At 42.7% G+C, this 22892-nt stretch overlaps 1 protein-coding gene across 1 annotated transcript; it reads left to right on the forward strand.

Annotated features, from left to right (window-relative positions):
• The first annotated feature begins 5077 nt into the window (after positions 1 to 5077).
• On the forward strand, positions 5078 to 22215 carry Hhla2 (HERV-H LTR-associating 2). The gene is given in 7 exon segments (XM_045148420.1): positions 5078 to 5163; positions 7396 to 7718; positions 12105 to 12371; positions 14374 to 14691; positions 17312 to 17434; positions 20322 to 20383; positions 22144 to 22215. Coding segments are annotated over 7 exon segments (1251 nt in total).
• The last annotated feature ends 677 nt before the right edge of the window (positions 22216 to 22892 follow it).

Raw genomic sequence — 22892 nt, forward strand, 5'->3', positions numbered from 1 at the left:
TGGGTGATAGCTGGGCGTGGTGGCGCACGCCTTTAATCCCAGCACTTGAGAGGCAGAAGTAGGAGGATCAGGGTGAGCTTGAACCCAGCCTGGGACTACACAGTGAATTCTAGGTCAGCCTCGGCTAGAGCAAAACCTTGCATTGGAAAACCAACAAAGAAAAGGAGTTGGGGAGGGTGATCAACCTGCGCGGTGGTACTGATCCTTCTCTGTATCACAGGAGCTCAGAGGAGATCCTCGCATGAATCTGCATAATCAGCCCTACTAGTTTCTCTTGTTTTAAAAAAGGCAACTGGAGCTGAGTGTAGTGGCCCATGCTGTGCTCAGGAGGCAGAAGTAGGAGGGTCACCATGAGGAGTTCTAGGCCAGCCTGGGATTACAGAATGAATGCCAGGTCAGCCTGGGCTAGTGAGACTCTACCTCAAAAGAAAGGGAAGGGGGAGTTAATTGGACTGGAAAGATGGCTCAGAGTTAAAGCAGCTTACGTTTCCAAGCATGATGGCCTGGGGTTTGATTCCCCAGTGCTCACATAAAATCAGATGCAGAGTGGCATATTCATCTGGTGTTTGTTGGTGGAGATGGGAGGTCCTGGTGTGCCCATTCATTCTTTCTTGTTCATAAATAAGCAAGCAGAATATTAAAAAATATAGTCTATTTTCTTTTTTTTAAAAATAGGTTAAATGCCATTTGGTAGCCCATACCATCTTGCTTCCTGAGTGGCAGCCCAAGGAAGAAACAGGAACTTCTTTGGTCGTAGGCAACCTTTGGCCAGTGGTCTTTTCCTGTGGCGTTTGTGGCCAAGCAAGTGGCCTCCTCTGATTTCTAGCTAAGCAGCCAGCACCTTGTATCTGTTTTCCATTCTTCTTTCGTTCTCCTGTATTTCCACTCTTATTGGCCTACAATTGCAACTCTCTGCCTCCCCCAAAATGTATTGACGCATATTCCTAACCTGGTTTCCAGAACAAAAGAAAAAAAAAAAATCTAAACCAAACAGGGCCCAAGGCAATGCTAGTACCTCGTAGAGATTCAGGCATTCGATTCTATCTGTGAAGTGGTGGAGGTTCGCTGTAAAACATCAGGGGAGATATTTTGAGTAAAGAGAAGGCACTCCTAACTGTGTTCTTTTGTTTTCATTCTGTCTAAACAAAGCCAACCTTATTAAAGTCTAAGTAGATGCTAAGGAGAAATCCCCAGGATGCTACAGAGTCTTCCTTCTGTTCTCATTTCTTTCATAAATTGCCTCAGTAGAACACTGTGGAGAGACAACAAATTTAAAAAAAAAATGCAGAGGAACAAGCAATGTCTTAGAATGTGCTTTTTCTTCAAAAGAAATCAGAACAGTGAACTGGCTCCATGAATGTCAGTGAACAGAAACATTCTTTCTCAAAAGAAAACTAAATGAATAAAAAGAGCATAGTCATGGTCTGTGGCTGGAACCCAGTGATGGCCAGGCCACGAGGAACCTGTGTGACTTACCTGCAGGCTCCGGGCTCTGATCCAACCCTCGGTGGTGCATATTAGCAGTACTGCAGTTAGTACTTAGCCCTTCAACCTCTGGATATTAAGATGCGCAGAGGGGGTGGCTGTTCTGTGACTCTTTATTTTTATGCTTGTAAAAAAAAAAAATCACTTCAGTTTTATCCTCTGCCTGATTACTTTTAGCATCTGGATTTCCTTTGGTCATGCTCATGAGAGAGGCTGCCGCTCTGCCTTTCCACCTCACATCTGGAATCTAGCCAGAATGTACCAGAACAAGATGCTTCCAACATTCAAGCCATTTTGTAAGCATGCTGATTGCAACTTGGGCAGCCAGTTTAATCCAAGGTGGAGGCTTTCTGCTTCTCTGAGGGGAAAAAAAAAATTGTCTAAAAATAAATTGTAAGGCATAAAAATAGGGCCAAATACTCATTAACTGCTTCACTTAGCTGAATACTGAAATTATTTCTACAGTGTTAAATCAAGCCTTTGTGTACTTTATTCATAGCACTTTATCTTAGATGATAAGTGGGTTACTGTAATTTGTCATCTTGTTCAAAATATATGCATTAACTTGTCTCAAGGACCCAATTTTCAGCTCTTGCTCATGCTGCCCCTTGAATGGGAACACTTGTGTCTTTGGGACTCTACACTCAGGACTGCTGTGGAGAGGTTGAAAAAGCAGAGGGAGTATGATATGATAGGATGAAGAATTTAAACTTTAGCAGGGGTGACAGGAAGCCATGGCAAGGATTTAATTAGGCTAATGTCACAGGATGACATCGGTTTCAAAAGTAAGACTCTTGACTGTGGTGTTGACAGCGTACTCTAAGGAGGCAAGAACAGGAAAAAAGAAAAAAGAACAGAAGGCGTCTATTTTTGGATATGCACACAAGACATGGCGGTGGCTCTGGAGCAGGAGGTGACAGTGAAATTGGAGAGGCAGGCGACATAGAAGAGTAAAAGACCAGTTAATGGACTTGATATGGGGCCTGAAGGAATGGAAGAAGCACAGTTAAGTTTTCAACTTAAACAACTGGTAGAATCTGGTAGCAATCATCAATATGCATGCTACAAGAAGGCCATGTTAATATTTATTGTTTTATGTAGATCAAGGCACATGACTGCAGAAAGAGGTATGAAGCAGTTATCAAAGGCTCAGGGTGACTTGGTGATGTCTATACAGCCAGAGGTCACAAAGCACACGCCCTGATTCAGTAGAGCAGTTTGAGAATCCTTCAAGGTGTTCAGTGACATGAAATAAAGGAATTCACCTAGAGAGTAAGGAAGGGAGGACAGAGAAAATAGGAACCCTGGGAAGACTCCATATTCCACATAAGTTGGTGAGCAGAGAACCAGTAAAAGACCATGCAGAAACCGCAGTGAGAAAAAAATAAAAACAATGGGAGAACGGGTAGACACCAAGTCCCAAGCAGCGTTTCGCAGAGGAAGTTAGCACTCAGTGGTGTGGGTCTTGGTGACACTGACAACGGCAGTCTTGCGTATGTCATACAGATTGGAACCTGGAATAGATTGGCAGGAGAGTGTAAGGGACAAAATGGGGACAGCTATTTAACTAATTATTTTAAAACCTAGAAATGGGTAAGTAGATAATCAAGAGTCAGAGGGGGGTTTAGGTTTTCATTGATGTTCTTAAGGTGGGCAATCCTGGAGCATTTATGCTTATAAAATTGAAGATAGAGAGAGAGAATATGAATATTATTTAGTTGCGGGGACGCAGTTCCAGCACATGAAACAGGTAGAGGGCAGAGCACAGTGCGATCTGGACTTGGAAAAGAACAGGCCTGACTTGCCAGTGAATGGGTAGATTGAGCTATTGGTAAGAGGATGAGAGAGTGTCTGGAGCAAATCCAAACAGGTCAGTGAAATTCAATGAAGCAAGATCAGCAGTTGGCATAGTCCGGAAAGTGTGATCTGAAAGTTTCAGGAGAAGGGAGAAAATGCTGGAATCAGTATGAGAAGGAGCAAGATGAACCCATACCAGGAGAGTGGAAAGGATTGTGCCAAACTTGCATTAAACACTGTAGATTATTCTTAATTTTTACATGGAAAGGACTGTGATTAAATGTAAATATACTTATGCAGAAAAAAGTATGTCTGATATAGTTACTTGCAAGAGGGAAGGGGGAGAGAGAGAGAGAGAGAGAGAAGGAAAGATTGGGCATGTCAGGGCCTTTTGCCACTGTAAACAAACTTCAGATACACGTGCCACCCTGTACATGTGGCTTTACACATGTAGTAGGGAATCACACCTAGGCTGGCAGGTACCTTTAACCACTGAGCCATCTCCCTATCCCATTTTCCATTTTTTAATTGATTAATTAACTAATTAATTAATTAATTTGACAGAGAAAGTGGGAGAGAGACAGACAGAGACAGAGAGAGAGAGAGAGAGAATGGGTGCAACAGGGCCTCCAGACACTACAGATGAACTCCAGATGCATGCACTCCCTTGTGCATCTGGCTATCATGGGTTCTGGGGAGTTGAACCTGGGTCCTTTGGCTTTGCAGGCAAATGCCTTAACTGCTAAGCCATCTCTCCAGCCTTCCATCTTCCAATTTTTAAATAGATTCATTTTTAACATAAAATATATATTCATGCTGAAAAGGCACTTTCCTAAGGTTGTAGACTCAGTGGCCGACCCCGTGTAGAAGTGAAACTGTAAATTATTATGATGCTGAGTTTTGTTCTGATGGAGGAGACTAGTTTAACATTTTAGGATGGTTCTAATCATTCTACCATCTTATCGCTCACAACAAACTTTAAAACGTGCTCTTTTAATTGTTGAAGTGCCAAATGGCTTCTTAAAACATCTTCTGGTGATTTTAAGACAAATTATATGCTATTCTTTAAAGAAGATTTTCCACAAAGAGTAAAAATTAGCTATAATCCCATCATTCAGAAAATCAGTACTGTTTTACTTGAAACTATATTGTGTGCAGACATGTTTTCCCACCATGCCCTTCTCGTCTATGAATAATGACTTTCATGGTTGCTTTATGGCTTACGGTAGTGCTGGACCTTTATAAATATATTTCCATGTTTTAGATGTTTTTTACGTGTGATCATAATTAATGCCATCATTATCACTGGCACTTAATATTGAATTGAATTTGTGTTTAGCATGTTTTACTATACAAGCATTAAGGGTCCACTGTGGAAAGCTTTATAAATACCAGCTATTATTATGTAGACAGGCATCGTGGAATCCGTGCCAAATCCTTATTCATTCAGCAGCTATTTTTCAGGCAGCATTTCAGATGTGTGTTCAGAGTTAACCTCACATGGATATTCAGTGCCCTCTGTGCAGAAATGTGTGTGCACTTTTAGAAAAGGACCGTGGCTTCTAAAAGCCATAGTCCAATCCAATTTTCTCCTCTAACGAAGGAAGAACTTTTGGGTCGTTGAACTTTTTCAGTGTCACTTTTAATGGCTACAAATTATCTGTGAGGATGTAGAGTCACTAAACGTGGAGTCAGGCACCGGAATGCACCTCCACATCCTTTTTGGTGGTTTTCAGTCAATAACAGGAACTGTTTTTACTCTTCTCCAGCACAACTGACATGACCTCCCAAAGACATGAAGGCATGGGAAGTGTTATCTTTCTCCCTCATTCTAATACCTTCTCTCGGTGGATCTCAAGGTAATTTCTTTTTCTAATACAGGTGTTGTTTATTTGTATATTGTTAAGTTAACACTGCAACTTGACTAAAGGTTCTGTAGTCGAGCCAAAGTCTAAAATATTCCAAAATCCAAAATATTTTGAGCATAGACATGACACCGTGGATGGAATATTCCATATCTGAACTCATGTGAAAGGTCACAGTCGAAACAGGCCTAGTAAAAATACTGTAAAGACACCAGCTTTAGACCGTGTGCATCTAGCATGAATATGGAATACAAGTGCTCACATATGGAGCCTATCCCTAAGTTATCCCATTAGGTAAGTGCAAGCATTCTGAGCCTGAGAACATCCCAAACCATTTTATTCATCATCGTTTTGGATATGGAAGCCCAAGATGCATTTTCCTCTGCAGCCACAGCATTGTGAATTTTCATAGATGGTCAGTTTAGGAGGTATAGAGAACAGGCTGATAGCCTACATGAAGATTAAAAAATTATAATTCCTTCTGTCCACCCTGACTAAAGATCTTTCTAATCCGTTATCTACTGGTAGAAATACAATCATTAGAAAGGTAAGTTGGATTGATTGTTCTTTTGAAGTGGCTGCTTGCTAGTTAGCACTTGGTAGAAAGCATCGTGAGCCTCCCTGGGCTCCAAGAGAGACATTCTTAATCATCCAATGAAAGGGAGATGTGGTAGAGCAATTAGGAAATAAACCGTCACTTCTTTCCCATCTTTTCTTTCTCTCAACACAGTAGTACACCGCTCTGGTTCTCTTCAGCGATGCTAGTTCCTCTGGGGAAGAGCCATGGAGCCCAGCAGGAGAGCAGAGCTATGGGGGAAGGGGGGAGTCGGAAGGAACAGCCATGGTGGCAGAGCGACTGACTGGAGCCCCAAACAGTTCAATATTGGTCAAGATCCAAAAGACCTTACTCCATTGTCCACAAAACAAGGACTTTTCCTATCTTAACACCTCAAAATTAACAGAGAAAGACTATATTTGCTTTGAATCTTTTTTTTTGAATTAGCCAGAGAAGTTTAGATACTTTTTTCTTGGTGACCTAAAGCAGCTCAGTGTGTTTTTTTCTACATAGCACTTATTGTGCTGAATTAGTTTTCCTTTTGAATCAGTTTCTGAAGTCGATACTAAGACAATAAAGCCAAGTAAACAAAGAAGGCTGGGATTCCACGTTTACATCCAGAATGATATGCCTGGAGCACATTTTGAACTACCCTAGGATATCGTAAGAATGGCCTTGTTCCAGTGTGAGTATGAAAGAAATGTTCCCTGTACTGTTCACTGTTGCAGCCACTTACTGGGAGGTGGAAAAGGTCAGGAAATCTAGGAGGCAAGGCTTAGCTATAGGACGTAGGTCACTATGGATGTGTCCTTGGGCTCTACCTTTTACCAGTCCCCTCTCCTTTTCCTCTGCTTCTGGTCCACCAAGAGGGGCATAGCCTCTGCGGCATTTCTTCTACCCACGTGGTGCTCTGTGTCCACCCAGGCCCAGAACAGCCGAGCTGTCGTGATGGACAGAATGCTCGGAAACCACTGGGACCAAACACGTATTTTCTCCCTTAGCTTGTTTCTCTCAGGCGATTTGTCACCATTATGAGGAAAATAACTATCACAAGTTCTAAAGTCCATGCAAATGACTTGCTTTATTCCTCCTTTGCGTTTCCTCCTACCCGCATTTTCTCCTGCTTCTAGATTCCGTATAGGTTATTGTCTTATAAATGCTCCATATGTTACTGAGCCAGCCAAGCTAAGGTCTTCCCATTCTTCCAGTCTTCCGTTCTTTCAGTGTCTTCTGGCTCGAGCTAACTGGATAGACTAATTTATTAATGTTATAGTGGAAGTTTAAAAGGAATGTATTGTGGAAATAAAATCAGCAAGTTTCTCATACTCACTGTTTCTAGCACTATAGCAGACTACGATGGAAGGAGAGACAAGCTGTTGATCAAGTAGGTTGCAGAGTACTATATGTAAGCCATGGACTTTGCTAATCTCACAGTTTCTTTGAATCAACCCCATGTTCAATTAAAATGAAAAAAAAAAAAATCTCCAACACATAGCTTCACCAATTGTTTCCAAAGATGAATCAGCCAGGGATTCCTGATGATGTAGGCTATTTGTGATCAGGCTGCTTAGCCTGGACCCATCTTCCTGGCTATCCTGAAATAAGCCTTGACAAGCTCCTATCACTAATCCTCTCCATTATGCCTCTGCTCCCGATTTCAGATATGTCTTCAGTCTTCTTCAATCACCTTAGGAGTGTGAATGAGCAACATATCATTGGACGATGCGATGATGATATAATTCTCCCTTGCTCATTCAAGAGTGGGCCCGAAGTTGTAATTCACTGGCATTACCAAAACAATAGCAATGTTCACAGTTACTACAATGGCAGAGACCATTTGGAGAGACAACATCACAGATTCACAGACAGGACATTCCTCTTCCACAGCGAGATTCCCAGTGGGAATGCCTCCCTGTCTGTCAGAAGACTGAGCCTTTTGGATGAAGGAATTTATGTCTGCTATGTGGGTACAGTAAGTGGGTACAACACTCACAAAGTGGTGCTGAAGGTGGGAGGTGAGTATGCATGTAAATTTTCAGAAGTCTTGATGATTGATGTAATTCAGAATAATCTCCATCTGAACTTAATCTGCTAAAGCCTTTCTTTCAAGTTGGTTCCCACAGAGTGGCTTCATTATTTCATTGAACAGCACCTCATTGTATAGACCTGTCAAGATGGATGCACCCTTTCCCCTGTTGTTGGATATGCAGGGTTTTCAATGTTTTCCATTATAGATAGTGCTGTGATGAATGTCTGTATTGCTATATTTAATACCGGGAAATTATCTAAAGAAAAAGTATCAAAAGTTAGATTTTAATACCTGAAGAACATCAGCAGCATAAGAATATTTATTTTCATTTTAGTTTTTTTTTTTAAAAAAATCTCTTTCTGAAGCAGCAGCCACTTGCCACTGTCTGCTTTCTTTTTATTTATTTGAGAGACAGACAGAGAATGGGCTCATCAGGGCCTCCAGCCACTGCAAAGAACTCCAGATGCATGTGCCCCCTTGTGCATCGGGCTTACGTGGGTACTGTTGGGGAATCCAACCTGGGTCCTTAGGCTTTGCAGGCAAGTACCTTAGCCACTAAGCAATTTCTCCAGCCCTTCTGTTTAGTTTTATTAGCACTGAATATTAACCATTTTCTGCAAATTTGATGACTAAAATGTTAAATTTAATTTCATTTTTGTAATAAAAATTATGCTATTATTTATATTTTATGCTTTCATTCTCTCTCTGGCAACATTTATATAACTATTCATGCTACATCATTAACATACTAGTTGTTGCCAGTTCTCATGTTTATATTAAATTAAACTGAGATCAAGTTAAAGCTGAGGGAAATAATGGAAGCAGTTTCATGGCCTATGTGTAATTAATCACACCACCAAGATTTGTTGCTGATATGGTCTGTTAATGATCAGAGTGCTGATCATTGATACAGTTTACTGTACACATAGTTTAATGTGTTGTATTTCATTTTATTGCACTTTTTTAAAATAAAAGCATTGGGCTTTTATAAAACATGAAAGTTTGTAGGACTGGAGAGATAGCTCAGTGGCTAGTGGCACTTGCTTGCAAGGTCTGATGACTCAGGTTCCATTCCCCAGTATCCATGTAAAGCCAGGTGCATAAGGTGACACATGAAGCTAGAGTTCATTTGTAGCAGTAGGAGGCCCTGGTATGTGCATTCTTACTTTCCTTCCCTCTCCCAAATAAACAAACAAATAAATAATATTGTTTTGAAAATGAAAGTTGTGGCAACCCTTTGTCAAGCAAGTCTATTGGTGCCATTTTCCTAGCAGCAAACATCCATTTTGTGTCTCTGTGACATATTTGGGTAATTCTCACAGCATTTTAAACTTTTTCTTATTATATCTTTCATCTTGATATGTGATTGGCAATCTTTGGTATTACTATTATAATTGCTGGGTTGCTACAAACCTTGTCCATTGGCGATAGTCAATTTAATCAGTGAATGGTATATGGGTTTTCACTGTAGTATTCTCTGGCCATTTTATTTTGTATTCTCATGTCATTGAGTCTCCCTAATCCCTGTCACATACCAATCTTAAAATCAGGTCAATTAGTAGCTCTTCAATGGCCTCCAACTGTTCCAGAGAAAGGAAGAATGAATTGCTCTCCTTTTTAAAAATATTCTGTAGCTGGGAGTAGGTAATGAGGAAGGCATGTCAAAGCCAAGATGGGCCCAAAGCTAGGCAGACCTTTTCTAAGTATAAAAACCCCAAGGTCCCATAGTGATGAGAAGCATTATTCCAGTGAACACACGGGTCACAAGGAAGCAAGCCCCAGCATCCTTGATACGGTCCAGATAGCAGATAAAACAAGCCTACTTTTATCTTAATAACAAAGCCTAGCCCGGAGCAACGGACTAATTCTTTGAAAGTCTTCAGTGAAATCTTCTAGGAAGATGTAGGGAGGTAGAGAAGACGCAGAGTCAACTCTGGATCTAGCAGATGTTCTTTCATGAGGCTTAGGAAAAGCAGTCTCAAGCGGGGTGTGGTGGCACATGCCTTTAATCCCAGCACTGGGGAGGCAGAAGAAGGAGGATTGCCATGAGTTCAAGGCTACCCTGACACTACATAGTGAATTTCAGGTCAGCCTGAGCTAGAGTGAAACCCAATCTCAAAAAAAAAAAAAGAAAGAAAGAAAGAAAGACAGACAGGAAGGAAGGAAGGAAGGAAGGAAGGAAGGAAGGAAGGAAGGAAGGAAGGAAGGAAGGAAGGAAGGAAGGAAGAAAAGCATCTCCATACCGTACGCACATGGAGAAACAATGCACGCTGGGATAGATGCTGCAGCAGTTCACAGGCCGATGTACCGACCCATGAAGGGGACGCCTCTGCCCCAGCTGTAAGCGCAGGCAAAGAGCCTTACTTTGGAGGAAGATGTTCTCCCCGGCCTTCATAGCGAGAGGAGACAACGGAGTGGTTCACAGCATCAAAGGATAGGCTGATCCCCTTGTTATTTAATGTAGCTGATGGCCTGAAGTCGGAGTGAATCCTTATCTGTTACTCCCCAGTCTTTAAGAATGAAACCAAGTCTACTCTTCCTCCAAAGAGAAAAGATTCCTTTGAAAACATTCCTGATCACTGACATTGTGCCTGGTCACCCAAGAGCTCTGGTGGCGATGTAGTGTGACATTCACATCTGCACGCCTGCTAACCCAGCATCGGATCAAGGAGCAAACTCTCCCGGCTTGATAGGTCATAAACGCGTTTTGTAAGACTGTAGCATCTACACATAGTGATTCTTGGAAAATGAGGTTTCGCTTGATGCGATAAGAACCCGTGTGATGCACGGCAAAGGTAAACCTATAAACATGAGTAGCAACGTGGAAGAGGTTGTCGCCAACCTTCTTGGACCATTTTGAGGGCCGCAGGACTGCAGTGGAGGACGTAGCTCGCGTAGTGACAGCAGAAGTGGCGAACGTGCTGCGACAACGTGGCTGCTTGAGCTGCACGCGCCGAGCGTGTTTCCCTGAGACAGACTTGCAGCTAAGGAGGCTCAGGAGCATGCCTGCAAAGATAACGAAAGGCTTGAGAGTAGCCAAAAGCTTAGTTGTTGAAACAATGGCAACTTGGAGAGGACTGACCCCAATTGTGAACGAAGCTCTACCACTGGTAAAATGCTACCAGACAGCACCATGGGACACAGAGAAATTTGCCATGAAAGGAAGAGTCAACAGATGTGGTTAACTTCATTGCATCTTCTTTTGAGAAGTGACCAGGCAGTCACTCATCTTCTGCAGCTTCCCTGATCGGTCACAGGTCATCACTGTTGAGAGAGAGCTATCACCAGGTTAACAATTGTTAGAAAAAATTGTATTGGTCTTTGTCAATCAAGGTTCCTATATTTTTCTCTTTTTTTTGTTCATTTTTATTTATTTGAGAGCAACAGAGACAGAAAGAGCCAGATAGATAGAGAATGGGCATGCCAGGGCCTCCAGCCACTGCAAACTAACTCCAGCCGTGTGTGCCCCCTTGTGCATCTGGCTAATGTGGGTCCTGGGGAATTGAGCCTTGAACCAGGGTCCTTAGGTGTCACAGGCAAGCGCTTAACTGCTAAGCCATCTCTCGAGCCCCGGTTTTTATATTTTTAAGACATATTAGTAGGACAGAGCCTGACCCAATGACATAGGACTATACGTCTTGCATTTGAGAGGCTGAGGCAGGATGATCACAGACTTGAGGTTAGCCTACAGTACATGGAAAGAGCCCATCTCATATACAAGAGAGTGTAGATACAATGTAAAATGAGTTTCATTTGCATCAAGAATCCAAAAGATTCACGACTTGCTGTGTTTGCTATATCAGATGCAGTAGCTTGGAACTGAACTTACAGTATTCCCAAATATACTGGTGTGTGTGCGTGCATGTGTGTGTGTGTGTGTGTGTGTGTGTTTTAGGGCATTATATTAATATATTACTATACAATATTATGTGTTGGGGTGATATTTTCTGATGGGATTTTTATTCAATACTTATTTCTTTTTTCTCTCCTTCATTTAGCTGATTTATGTCTTGACTCAGAAATATGTTTTAAAAAAAAAATCACCCTCAAACAAGCTAAGCCACTAACTGCAGAGTTCCAAGTGCTATATGGACTCCAATTCTGTAGACTTTGACACCATTTTTCTTGCTCATTGAAAGCATTATATTTGTCAGAAGTTTCTAGAGAACTGCAATGGTTATTTGTTCTTTGTATTTTTTTTCCCCCCCTGGATAGTGATAATCTATCCTAAGTTTCTACAGAGTATTTTCCTTTCAGTAACTGGAAGTTTTGCTAATAAAATTTGGTTTTCATTTCTGGATAAGAAGTATTTTCCACAGATGGGTTCTGCCAACGGTCACAGTTAGTCACGGTCCTTTCTTCTCTCATGCAGCTTTCCGCACACCTTTTATGAAGTATGAAAAGAGGAACGCAGACAGCCTCCTGATATGTGGTATATTAAGTGCTTATCCTCACCCACAAATCACATGGAAAATGGATAACACATCAGTCTATGAAAGCAATTTAGAAGAAACTGGCTATCTGGGTCCATTTTATATTAACAGTACACTGAATGTTACGGGATCAAATTCATCTTATGAATGTGCTATTGAAAATTCATTCCTGAATCAAACGTGGAAGGCACGCTGGACATGGAAAGGTAAGGTTCCACAGGACTTTCTGTGGATCAGGGCAATGCCAGAGGGTGGGAGGTGCTAAGGAGAGACCTACAAGGAAAGAAACAAAGAGAAAAGAAAGAAATACTAACCTTGGCTGCACCCCTTCTGAGTGTTAGCTTCTACTCATAAAACAGAAATAATTCCCAGCTGGCTAGATGTTTATACATGGGGTGAAAATGCAATTTAGGTAATCTATGTGCAATGTCGGAACTCTAACCCGGATGCCAGTGCGTTTGGGCTCTTCCTCCAAACAGGGTTTCCCCCTGTGAGGCCAGGGGAGAAAGAATCCTTGTTGAAGCAGATGGCATCCTCTGGTTCTCCCCAACTAAACACAAAATTGACAAAATTTAACTGTTATTATTGCTTGATTTTACACAGTATTGGTCCATTCAGCGTTACCTAACTTTTTTTTTCTTGGCAGTGTGATCAGGTTTTTACCCTCTTCCTCTTCAATTACCTGAACAAATCCTAACCCTCATCCATTTCAGAACTGCTAAACTGCCCTAAAAAATGAAAGTGAAATGAAAGGACAGTCCTTCTCCCTGTCTAGTTCCAGTGGGGATTACTGTTTTGTAATCATTAGACGAGACTGGGTGCCTTCAGGCCATGAAGGTGTTTTGTGTTTACAAGAAGACCACCAAAACTTTTCTGTAAGACATCCTGTAGGTGGAGAAAGTGGACATTAATTATTCTCCCCACCTCACCTTCCCCAGAGGTTCGTGTTCTCAAACTGCGGGAACTGAGTGAGTCTCTCCTCCATCCCGTTTCTGGTTGTTAAAGCATGGTCATTTGATATTCACTTGCCTCCAGCCAGGTAGAAATAGACATAGGTCAAAGGGTTGAAAGTATGAGTATTGTAACTTTTTTTTTTTTTTGGAAAAATTGTTGTGTCTTGGTTTATTGGGCCCTGAGTGACCCAAAGCACCAGTACTTCTTTGGACTCAGCACCCTTTGTGTTTCCCTGAGAGCCTACAACTGGCTCCTGGACTCCCTGCCTTCTACAGCCTCATATCTAGTACAAGTCTGGACTTAAATACCAAACATGGAGGGAGCGATGCATTCTGCTCACTATGGCTGGCAGGAGTGGGGTGGGTACAGAAAGCACACTGGGATTTTTGCTGTAGCATCACTCCCACAGGTGAATTGGAAAGTAGGTGGGGTAGAGTCAAGGGGAACAAACGAAGCACACTGTGGAGCTCGGCCTACACAGCAAAGGACCAATGGAGCTGAGGTAGAGGGGAAAGCCGAGACCACCCTGCAGAGTCCCTCACAGGAGCTCAGCCCGGTGGCGATCACCCACACAACTGGCATTGCGATTGCTTGTGTGCAAGAAAAGAGTATGGTGTACGATGAGGCCGAGCAGGGTGTGTGGGCTCCCTCCTCAGATCCTTAATTTCAACTACCGCGGAGCCTGAGGCAGAAGGATGCCAAGTTCAAGACCAGGCTGGGCAACTTAGTGAGACCCTATCTCAAAATGAAAACTGCAAAGAGGAATGGGGATGTAGCTTAGTGTTAAAATGCATGCCTAGCATGCATAAGGTCCTGAGTTCAATCCACAATATTAACAGAGCCTACAAGTAAATAAAAGGTAAGTGACAACGTGGCTGAGACCAGAGAGTTTACGGAGATCACTGGGCTGGAGGATGAGTAGCAAGAGAGGGTGTGGTGATGAGCAGCCCTTGCAGGCCTCGGCACATTACAACAGGGCATTCCAGAGTGCTGGGTTTTGTCTGAAGGAGTGAAAATTCACATGCATTGCCTCTCTAACTATCTCCAGCACAGCACGGCCCCAAGGCCTAACCAAAACTTAGGGGGAAATGTGCAGTCATTATTTTACATAGCATACATACCATATCACTTACAGAAAAGCTGTTTCCCAAGGTATCAGTATTAGAGTTTCCAACCCTTCTCACGTGCAATTCTTAGGCAATTCACTTGGCAGTTTTGTCGACACTGATGTTTCCTTTCTGCTTCTGTGGTTAGGTGCCCATCGCAAAGTGCAAAGTGAACCCATGTCCCTCTCATGCCAGGCTGTCGGCAGTTTTTCTCTACCACGTCAAGACTTCCATGTGACTTGGTCCAGGGTCGAAGGTGGGGCATCTTCTATCTTGGCTTGGTACCTGGGTGCCTCCCAGAACACAATTGTCAATGAGCGTCGTTTCTCATGGAATCAAGAGCTGATAAATCAGAGTGACTTCTCGATGACTTTGATAGATCTCAGTCCTTCAGACACTGGGGAATATGTGTGCAATATTTCCTCAGGAGAATACACTTCACTCACTGTTTACTACCTGCATGTAGGTAAGTGGCAAACAGAGTTAACTCGTGTGTTGTGAAAGAGAGAAATTAGGGTTGGCTTTTAAGGATTACATTAGTACTTCTCCAAATGAAGTCTAAAAGAATACTTGTGGTCAGGATGGTGGACAACTGCCCTTCCTCCTGGCCACTCACAAACCTTGTCTCGGAAACGTTCTTCCCAGATTTCCCTTCCCTGTTGTCAAGCTGTGGAATGAAGGAGAGAGCGCTTAGTGACTGTGGGAGGAGCATCTTTAACTCCTGCTCAGTGCTCTGCCTCACAGGGGCCTCGGGGCTGGGCTCTGGGAGCTGAGGCTAAGGCACAGTGGGAAGTTAGAACTGGGCCCTGCTGGTCACTGAGGAACATGGCATATGCTACTAACATGGTAGAAATGGTCACCACGTGACATTTGAAGCACTAAGTGTATGCCTAGTTCCGTTCACTTTTTACCATTACTAATTGACCAAATTCATTATTTACAAATGATGTTTCTAGTCTAGTGTTGTAATTGCCTTCTCATTGCTGGAGCCAAATGCCTAACCAAAAGCAGCTGAGGGCAGGAAGGAGTTTATTTGGGTTTATAGAATCTAGGGGAAGCTTCATGATGACAGGGGAAAGCATGGCATGAGCATAGGTCAGACATCAGTCTGTGCCACAGCAAGTAGAAGACAGCAACAAGAGAGTGAATGGAGCCTGGCAAGGGGCAGCTGGCTGTAACACTCCTAAACCTTCCTGCCCCTGATGACACACCTCCTCCAACAAGGCTTCACCTCCCACATTGCCACCAGGTGGGGACCAGGCATTTAAAACATCTGATTCACAACTCCACCTCCAGTAACCGGAGAGTCGTGGAATGAGTAACATGGAGCTGGCTTTCCGGGTGAACGGGTTGGTCTCTGTGTCCTTACTCTATCCACCTCACATGATGGAAATCCTGACTTTCTTTCTTTCTTCCCTTAATATGGATATTTAAGACAATGGAAGCTATGTTTCATGAATTTTAAAAATAATTTCAGTTACAAAATTAGGAAGAATAAAATTTGGTGATTTGATGTGGTAAGGCTAGAGATAAGAGCAGAGCATTGCCATTGGGTTATGCTTTAATAGAAGCTTTCTACAACACTTCCTATGTAGAACTGCCGTTTTAATGGCTTAGAAGCAAAACCTAGGAATGCATCTAAGGTTCCTGTTTTTCTCCAAAATAAGAGTGTTAGTTTTATATAAAATACAGTGAAGCCTGCATTCTATTTTCAAAACTACTGATTCATATTGTATTCATTTCTGTAGAAAAATAGTCAGAAAGGATAGCTCTGGAGACCACATATGACCCACGTTCCTGATCAGACGGCTTTCTTCTCAGTTGACTCAGAGTGAAGGGTCTACCTGTGACAGAGAAAAGGGGGTTCCATTTGCCGCCTTCTAGCAAGGGATATGGGGTGGGTGTTGTCACTGCATAGGAACAGGAGGCTCAGACTGGGGCATTTGGGACTCCTAAAGTCTAGATGAGAGTTGCACTGAACTTAAATGTAGTTAAATAGTCCTTTCCAAGTCTTGCTGTGGAGTCAATATGCAAGCGTGGAAATATCTCTTTAATGATACAGGGACTGAGGATCGCAGCTCAAATGAGAAGCCGCTATACCATGCAGGCTTATTTTCAGACTGGAAAATGCATCTGAAAATACTTTTGAAAGTCAGCTTGCCATCTTTATCTAACATCTTCTTTAGAAGAGACATAAATCCAGAGTTGCAAAACTAGGTGGAGAGCTTAGTGTTTTGTTTGCTGTAAATGTTAGTTACTATAGTAACAGCAGTGTGTGCATAATAATTTCTGTGTGACACACCAGGTTATTTGTTTTCAAGAGTAACTCACAACATTGTTTGCACCCCGAGTTTGCCTTTGTGCTCCTGTATGCCCCACTGTTTGGTAGAACACGGATCATAAGATTAGCTGGGTCTGACTGTAGTAATCTCAACTCTCCAAATTTCTCCCTTTGTAACTCTCTACAGACTTCAACACTAACTATAGCAATTCTAGTCCAGACCCGTATCATAGACAATCAGGCTCCTCCAGTTGTCCTTGAGCAGTTCCAAGCACTATCTGTTAGTCAAAAGGTGGCCTTTCCCTTCTCTTGTCACCTTGAGCCATCCACCAGTGTCCCTTTAGGACTGTCTACTCTAGTCCAGTGTGGATGACACCCTGACGGTCCAAGGAGAATGCGGGGCTGTGGCCATTTTGCTGTCTTAATTATTCATTTGGATGAATGTATTCATTTCTGATTACAGCATAAAACAATAGAAACTTGAAATGCGTAATGAAGTCATTGCCTCTCGCGTTTTCTGACTCTTTTCTCTTCATTGGCACTCTTATTAGGTCTGTTGGTCTCTCATATCAGAGACACCGAAACTAACAAATATTCGGCTCGTGCCGAGCGCTCCTGTCCAACTGCACTTGCCACTGCATCTTTGGATGACGTGAAATGTTTTCCTCGCTCATTCTGCGCCCCATTCGGAATGCAGAGATAACCACTGTTTAGACGACTCAATGCTGTGGTCCCTTGTGCTCACCCAGCCTTGTCTGGTCGTTTATCTTCTGGCTCACAGACCTTGTCTCTTTGTTTGACTTAGCTCCAGGTCAGGGGACATTTTCCTGGAAAATATTTGTTCCAGTTTTTGTGGCTCTACTGATTTTTCTGATTATGATGCTAAGATACCGCCACAAATGGAGAAGGTGCTCCGCTGTCAGCACAGGTAATATGGACAATTTGGCTCTGCTTCTGCGTGTTCCATGTCTTTTACATTAAAAATGCAAGGAAACACAGACACACACACACACACTTCTGTAGATGTAAACACATTGTAATTTGGGGGAGGGAGAGTTATTTACACAACTTTTCAAAATCCATTAAAATGCTTGTGTGCTTTCATCAAACTATTACACTTCCAAAAATGTATCCTGAGCAAGTGATCCGAGGCACACATTCCCTGTTAATATTCCCAGTTTTCCTACAATTTCAATCACTAGGAGGGAAATTGGTTCAATTCACTGAAAATCACAGGTGCTTTAAAAAACTCATTTCATTTTTTTAAAATTACTTAACATAATAAAAAGGATGATCCAATCATTGTGTACTGAAAAATTGCTGGAAGGAAATAAGAGAAGCTTTAAGAAGCTGTCTTTATAGTGATCGAACTGTGGTTTTCCTCATCCTCACAACACACACACACACACACACACACACACACACACACACACACACACTTTCTTTCCTGTCCAGGGCTCTGTTGTCTCCTGCTCTGACCCGATTCTGTGACTGGTGCTTTCCAAAAATGTAATAACATCATGGGTCATTTAATTTTAATTCTTTCCAACCTAAAAACAATAGCTGGAGGCATGGCTTAGTGGTTAAGGTGCTTGCCTGTAAAGCCAGAGGACCCAGGTTTGATTCCCCAGGACCCACATGAACCAGCTGCACAATTTGGCACATATGCCTGGAGTTCATTTGCCATGGCTGGAGGCCCTGGTATGTCCATTCTCTCCCTCCTCCCTCTTCCTCTCTCTCAAATAAATAAAAGTTATAAAAAAAATGTTCTCTACATTTTATGTAACAACCTGTGTTATAGTAATTTAAAATGATACCTTAGGATGCTATTATCATAAGTCTCCTTAAAATACTTTGCATTAATGATCAGTACTTGACCTGGAAGGAACCTGGATAGAACTTTTATTTATTTGAGCGAGAGGAACAGGGAGGAGGGAGAGAATGGACATACCAGGGCCTCCAGCCATGGCAAATGAACTCCAGGCATATGTGCCTAATTGTGCAGCTGGTTTATGTGGGTCCTGGGGAATCAAACCTGGGTCCTCTGGCTTTGCAGGTCATATTCCAGCAAACATGGGTCCAAGAAGGTTGTTCAGGTATCAAGCAGGCTTGGGACATGCTGCTATTGACCCATGTCAGTAGCAGATATATGCTCCACAAAAGTGCTCCTCATTTTACCACCCCCCTGACAAAGTCTTGGGTTTCCTGGGAAATTCAGATAAATCTATCTCATGCATGCCTTCCTTGCAATTAAAGGATTTTCATTAGAGAGAAACCACTATTGAGAACAAGATTCTAACAGGCACTTTGCCAACACTGACTCTGCCATTCTGTATATTAATAGGCAGTCAGTCTCCTTTCTTTGGACTCCTGTCTCTTGCCTGGACGGACATAGTCAAGAGATGATGGGTCCCAGACAGTCTAGCTTGTGCCAAAATGCAACCCCTGACCCAAGGTAACAACCCTTGGGCCTGGATGAAGTTTTAATGATGGGAGGTGGGTGCCCCATCTGCTCAGCGGTGCCAGCTTTCATGTTGGAAGGCTGCCTAAGTCCAGTCGGAAACTCCAGGAGTACCCAAGACTGTGGAAATCAGCCAGGCATGGTGGCGCATGCCTTTAATCCCAGCACTTGGGAGGCAGAGGTAGGAGGATCGTAATGAGTTCGAGGCCACCCTGATACTCCATAGTGAATTCCAGGTCATCCTGGGCCAGAGTGAGACCCTACCTCAAAAAACCAAAATTTAAAAAAAAAAAAGTGTGGAAATCAAGTAGAGAAGATAGGGGAACTCTCCCACCAGCTGCCCACACCTGGATCAGGAGCAAACCTTACCTGGAGGTGGGAAGAAGAGGGAGCAGCTCCCCAAACCTGGAATGAGGGTGTCACAGGAGGAAAATCTCTGCCTTGAGGGAAAGCTACATTCAGAGTAAGGACTCAGCCACATCCAGGTGACCTTATAGGGAAGAAACTGGGAGAATGAACAACTGATTAACTCTTGTCCCGGCTTAATTTCCAGTCAAACTAGAGGCCAAAGGGCAGAGACATCCTGTTAATGGAGCGCAATCCAGTCTCCCTCCCCTGGATAGCAGAATGGGTTATGGTTCTGGGGCTTCAACCAGAAGACGCAGAACACATACACATGCACACACACACACACACACACACACACACACACACACACACACACACTGGGTTTTCTTTTCCCTGACGTGTTCCACTTAATTTGTTCCATGTAATTAAAAAGAGCAGTGTTCTATTCTTCTGCAGTTCGATGGAGTGAACACATATTTGGAGCTGTTACACTAACTCTCTAAATCTCACAAACCCTACCCTTCCTCCAGGCCCCTGGTAATAGGTTAATGTGCTATGGTTCATATGCCCTGCTTTTTAATTCCCTTTCCTATTACTTAAAATGCCCTTACTCTAGGGTATGTTTAAGTGGGCCAAGCATTATCAAAGCCCAAAAGGAAAGCCTTCCTCGAGAAGTGGCATCCTGTCCTTCCTCCCTAACCGCCGTCCTCAGCCAGGACTTTCCCATTGTTAGCAGCTGATGGAAACCTGGCCAATGACTCTAGTAAGCCAAGAATGGCAGGGTGGTGCCTGGGCGCTTGTCTTCCCCGTGGAGCGCTGGCGTCGCTTGTAAGGATCCTGGTGCCGTGTCTCTCCTGTGCCTAAGATTCAGTATTGTTCGTTGGAGAAATGACATAAAAAGTGGCAATACCCAAGGCAATTCCCATGACATAATTACTCTGAGATAGGGAGAAGGGAGACTTTGAACATTTACAAAGGAAATATTTTGTTCTCTTTTCTCCTATAGACACGTACTGGGATTCTGTGGACAACAGTTCTAACCATGGAGATAACTCAGAGGAAGACGTGGTAAGGCATCGCTTCCTTTAGGAAGCTATCCACGACGTAAAGATGCTACTGTAAAAGGCAACTGAAGTCACACATGGAATTAAGCTGGGAATCCTGCCATTCCAGGGTGGACACAGGGAGGCATGAATTTGAAGACTAGGCTGGGCTATGTATTAAGGTCCTGTCTCAAAGGAAACAAAACTACCATTTCCAACATCAACAACAACAAAAAGAATTGAAGTTTTAACTAATTTAAATATCATTGCATTCAGATTTTTAAAATATATATTTTACTTGTTTATTTGACAGAGAGAGGGTGGTAGAGACACAGAGAAAGAGAGATTCAGAAAGCATACGGGTGCACCAGGGCCTCCTGTCACTGCAAAGGAACTCCAGATGCATGCACCACTTTGTGCATCTGGCTTTACTTGGCTATATGGGACTTGACCATCAGGCTTTGCAAGCAAGCATCTTTAACTACTAGGCTATCTCTCCAGCCTGCATTAAGAACTTTTTTAAGGGCAGAAGGAATTGCAGTATAATATAGCACAAAGAACACAGTTAATCTTTTCTCCTTGGCTGTAATTAAATAAGCTCTTTCTGTTAAATAACTGATTGCTCTTCTGGTGCTTTCTGAAATGATCTCTAGTGGTACTATGCGCCAGAGGGTGCCCCTGAGTACTTCCTTATCCTTCTAATGAAAACGGGAAACATGCCATTGTATTTAAATGCAAGAAACAGACACAGAAGGGCATGGAGAAGAGTAGACCATAGTTTCTACCCAGCATCAGACTGCCGACCTTCCATATGTTCCAACCACTTCTGGGTCTCTTGGTGACTACAATTCATGCACAGATGTGGTTGTTTGCTTCGCTTTTACTGCATACCTTTTGTATTTGTATGTTTTAGTAGTACTAATATAAATAAGTAAATAAGATGCACTTGTTTTTCTACTGCCTAAACTCAATAATATATGACAGGCAAACTAAAATGGGCTGTCATGACTCTGACTTGGTAGCTACTCATTTGATACCTGTCTCATGGATCTCTGACTACAGAAGCAGGTGATAGCGTGAAGCTTCTGCCTCCTACCTTCCCCCCCAAAAAACCCCACACAAATATTGAGTGTTTTAGATTTTTTTTTTAAAAAAATGGCTTTCCTAATTTGAATAATAGACACTTATACATTTTCTTGGTTCAAGTCTCTTTCAGAAGAGTCAGACAGCACAGGAAATGAAGATTCAATTAATATTCTTAATATGCATCGATCATCTCGCCTTGGTTCACGACAGTCCACGTGAGCATTCCACCACAGCGAAAACAGCCACTTTCCTTCGCAAGGCTATGGTTTGGACATGTCCCCAAGAGCTCACATATTAGAATCAGAACTGTCCATGCGGGAGTGTTGGGGGGGCAACCTGGATAAGAAATGATTGGGACATAAGGGCTCTGGCATTAAGGGAGCAACTTCATTACTGCAAGAGTGGTTTGTTATACAAGTGAGTTGGAACCCTCTAGGCTCTTGCTCATTCTTGACCTTGTACCTTCTGGCATGGGATGAGGAATGAAAAAGTCTCCAGATGAAAGCACCCTGATGTGGGTCTCCCCAGCCTCCAGAATTGTAAGAATGACATTTCTGTTCCTTATTAGTGACTTACTGTATCTGGTGTTACCTGCATCACTCACTGACCTACGACCAGCATTAAGACAACAAATGCTTGGAAGAGGATTCCAATTCAACTTAGAAAGTAATTATCTCATTCATTACATTCTTTTTGCAGTCAGCAGGGAAGCTAATACGCATTTCTACCAAGAACTCAGAAAAGATGCTGAGTCAAGATCCGACCAACTGATAATGGATGAGAACAGAAGCCACTCTAGCGAAAGAGTGAAGAACCAGGGCCTAGACCCAAGACAACTGATTTAATATGATATTATACCCTAATTTTATACCAATAACTACTCTAGCCTAACTGATTTAAGCTTTAGGATCCCTCGAGACTCCTTATGGACCAAGATCTCATCACTTCTGAACTGACCTGCCTGAAGGTGGGTTGCAACTAGGATCACAAACCTGGCCCAGCAGGTGACACTGGCCACAAAGACAAGTTGATGAACTCTTCTGGTTGGCATACTGATGACCAGTTCTATAACAAATTTAGATCTCCACCTAAATTTTATGCAGGGAGAGAATGTGAAGGCCAGCTGAGTTGTCAACCTGCTGGCCTTGATTTCAATAATCAGCTTAGTGAAATGAAACAGACTAAGGTTACTAATACTTGTGAGTTGTGATACTTGTGAGCCAAGCTGTTTGTCACAAGGGTGACCAACCCTCTGAGCCTATAGACCACAAAAGCAAACAAACCCTGAAGTGTGATATGTTTGCCACCTGGTTCAATTTTCTCCATTAACTGTCCTCAGTTTCATAAGCCCATACTTTCTGTATAGCTTTGATGACTCTATTTGCTATGAAGTTGTGACAGATGGTGAAGTATTACGGACTCCAATGGGGGGGAACCAACTCCACTGA

The sequence above is a fragment of the Jaculus jaculus genome, chromosome 4, assembly GCF_020740685.1.
Source record: "Jaculus jaculus isolate mJacJac1 chromosome 4, mJacJac1.mat.Y.cur, whole genome shotgun sequence".
NCBI lineage: Eukaryota > Metazoa > Chordata > Mammalia > Rodentia > Dipodidae > Jaculus > Jaculus jaculus.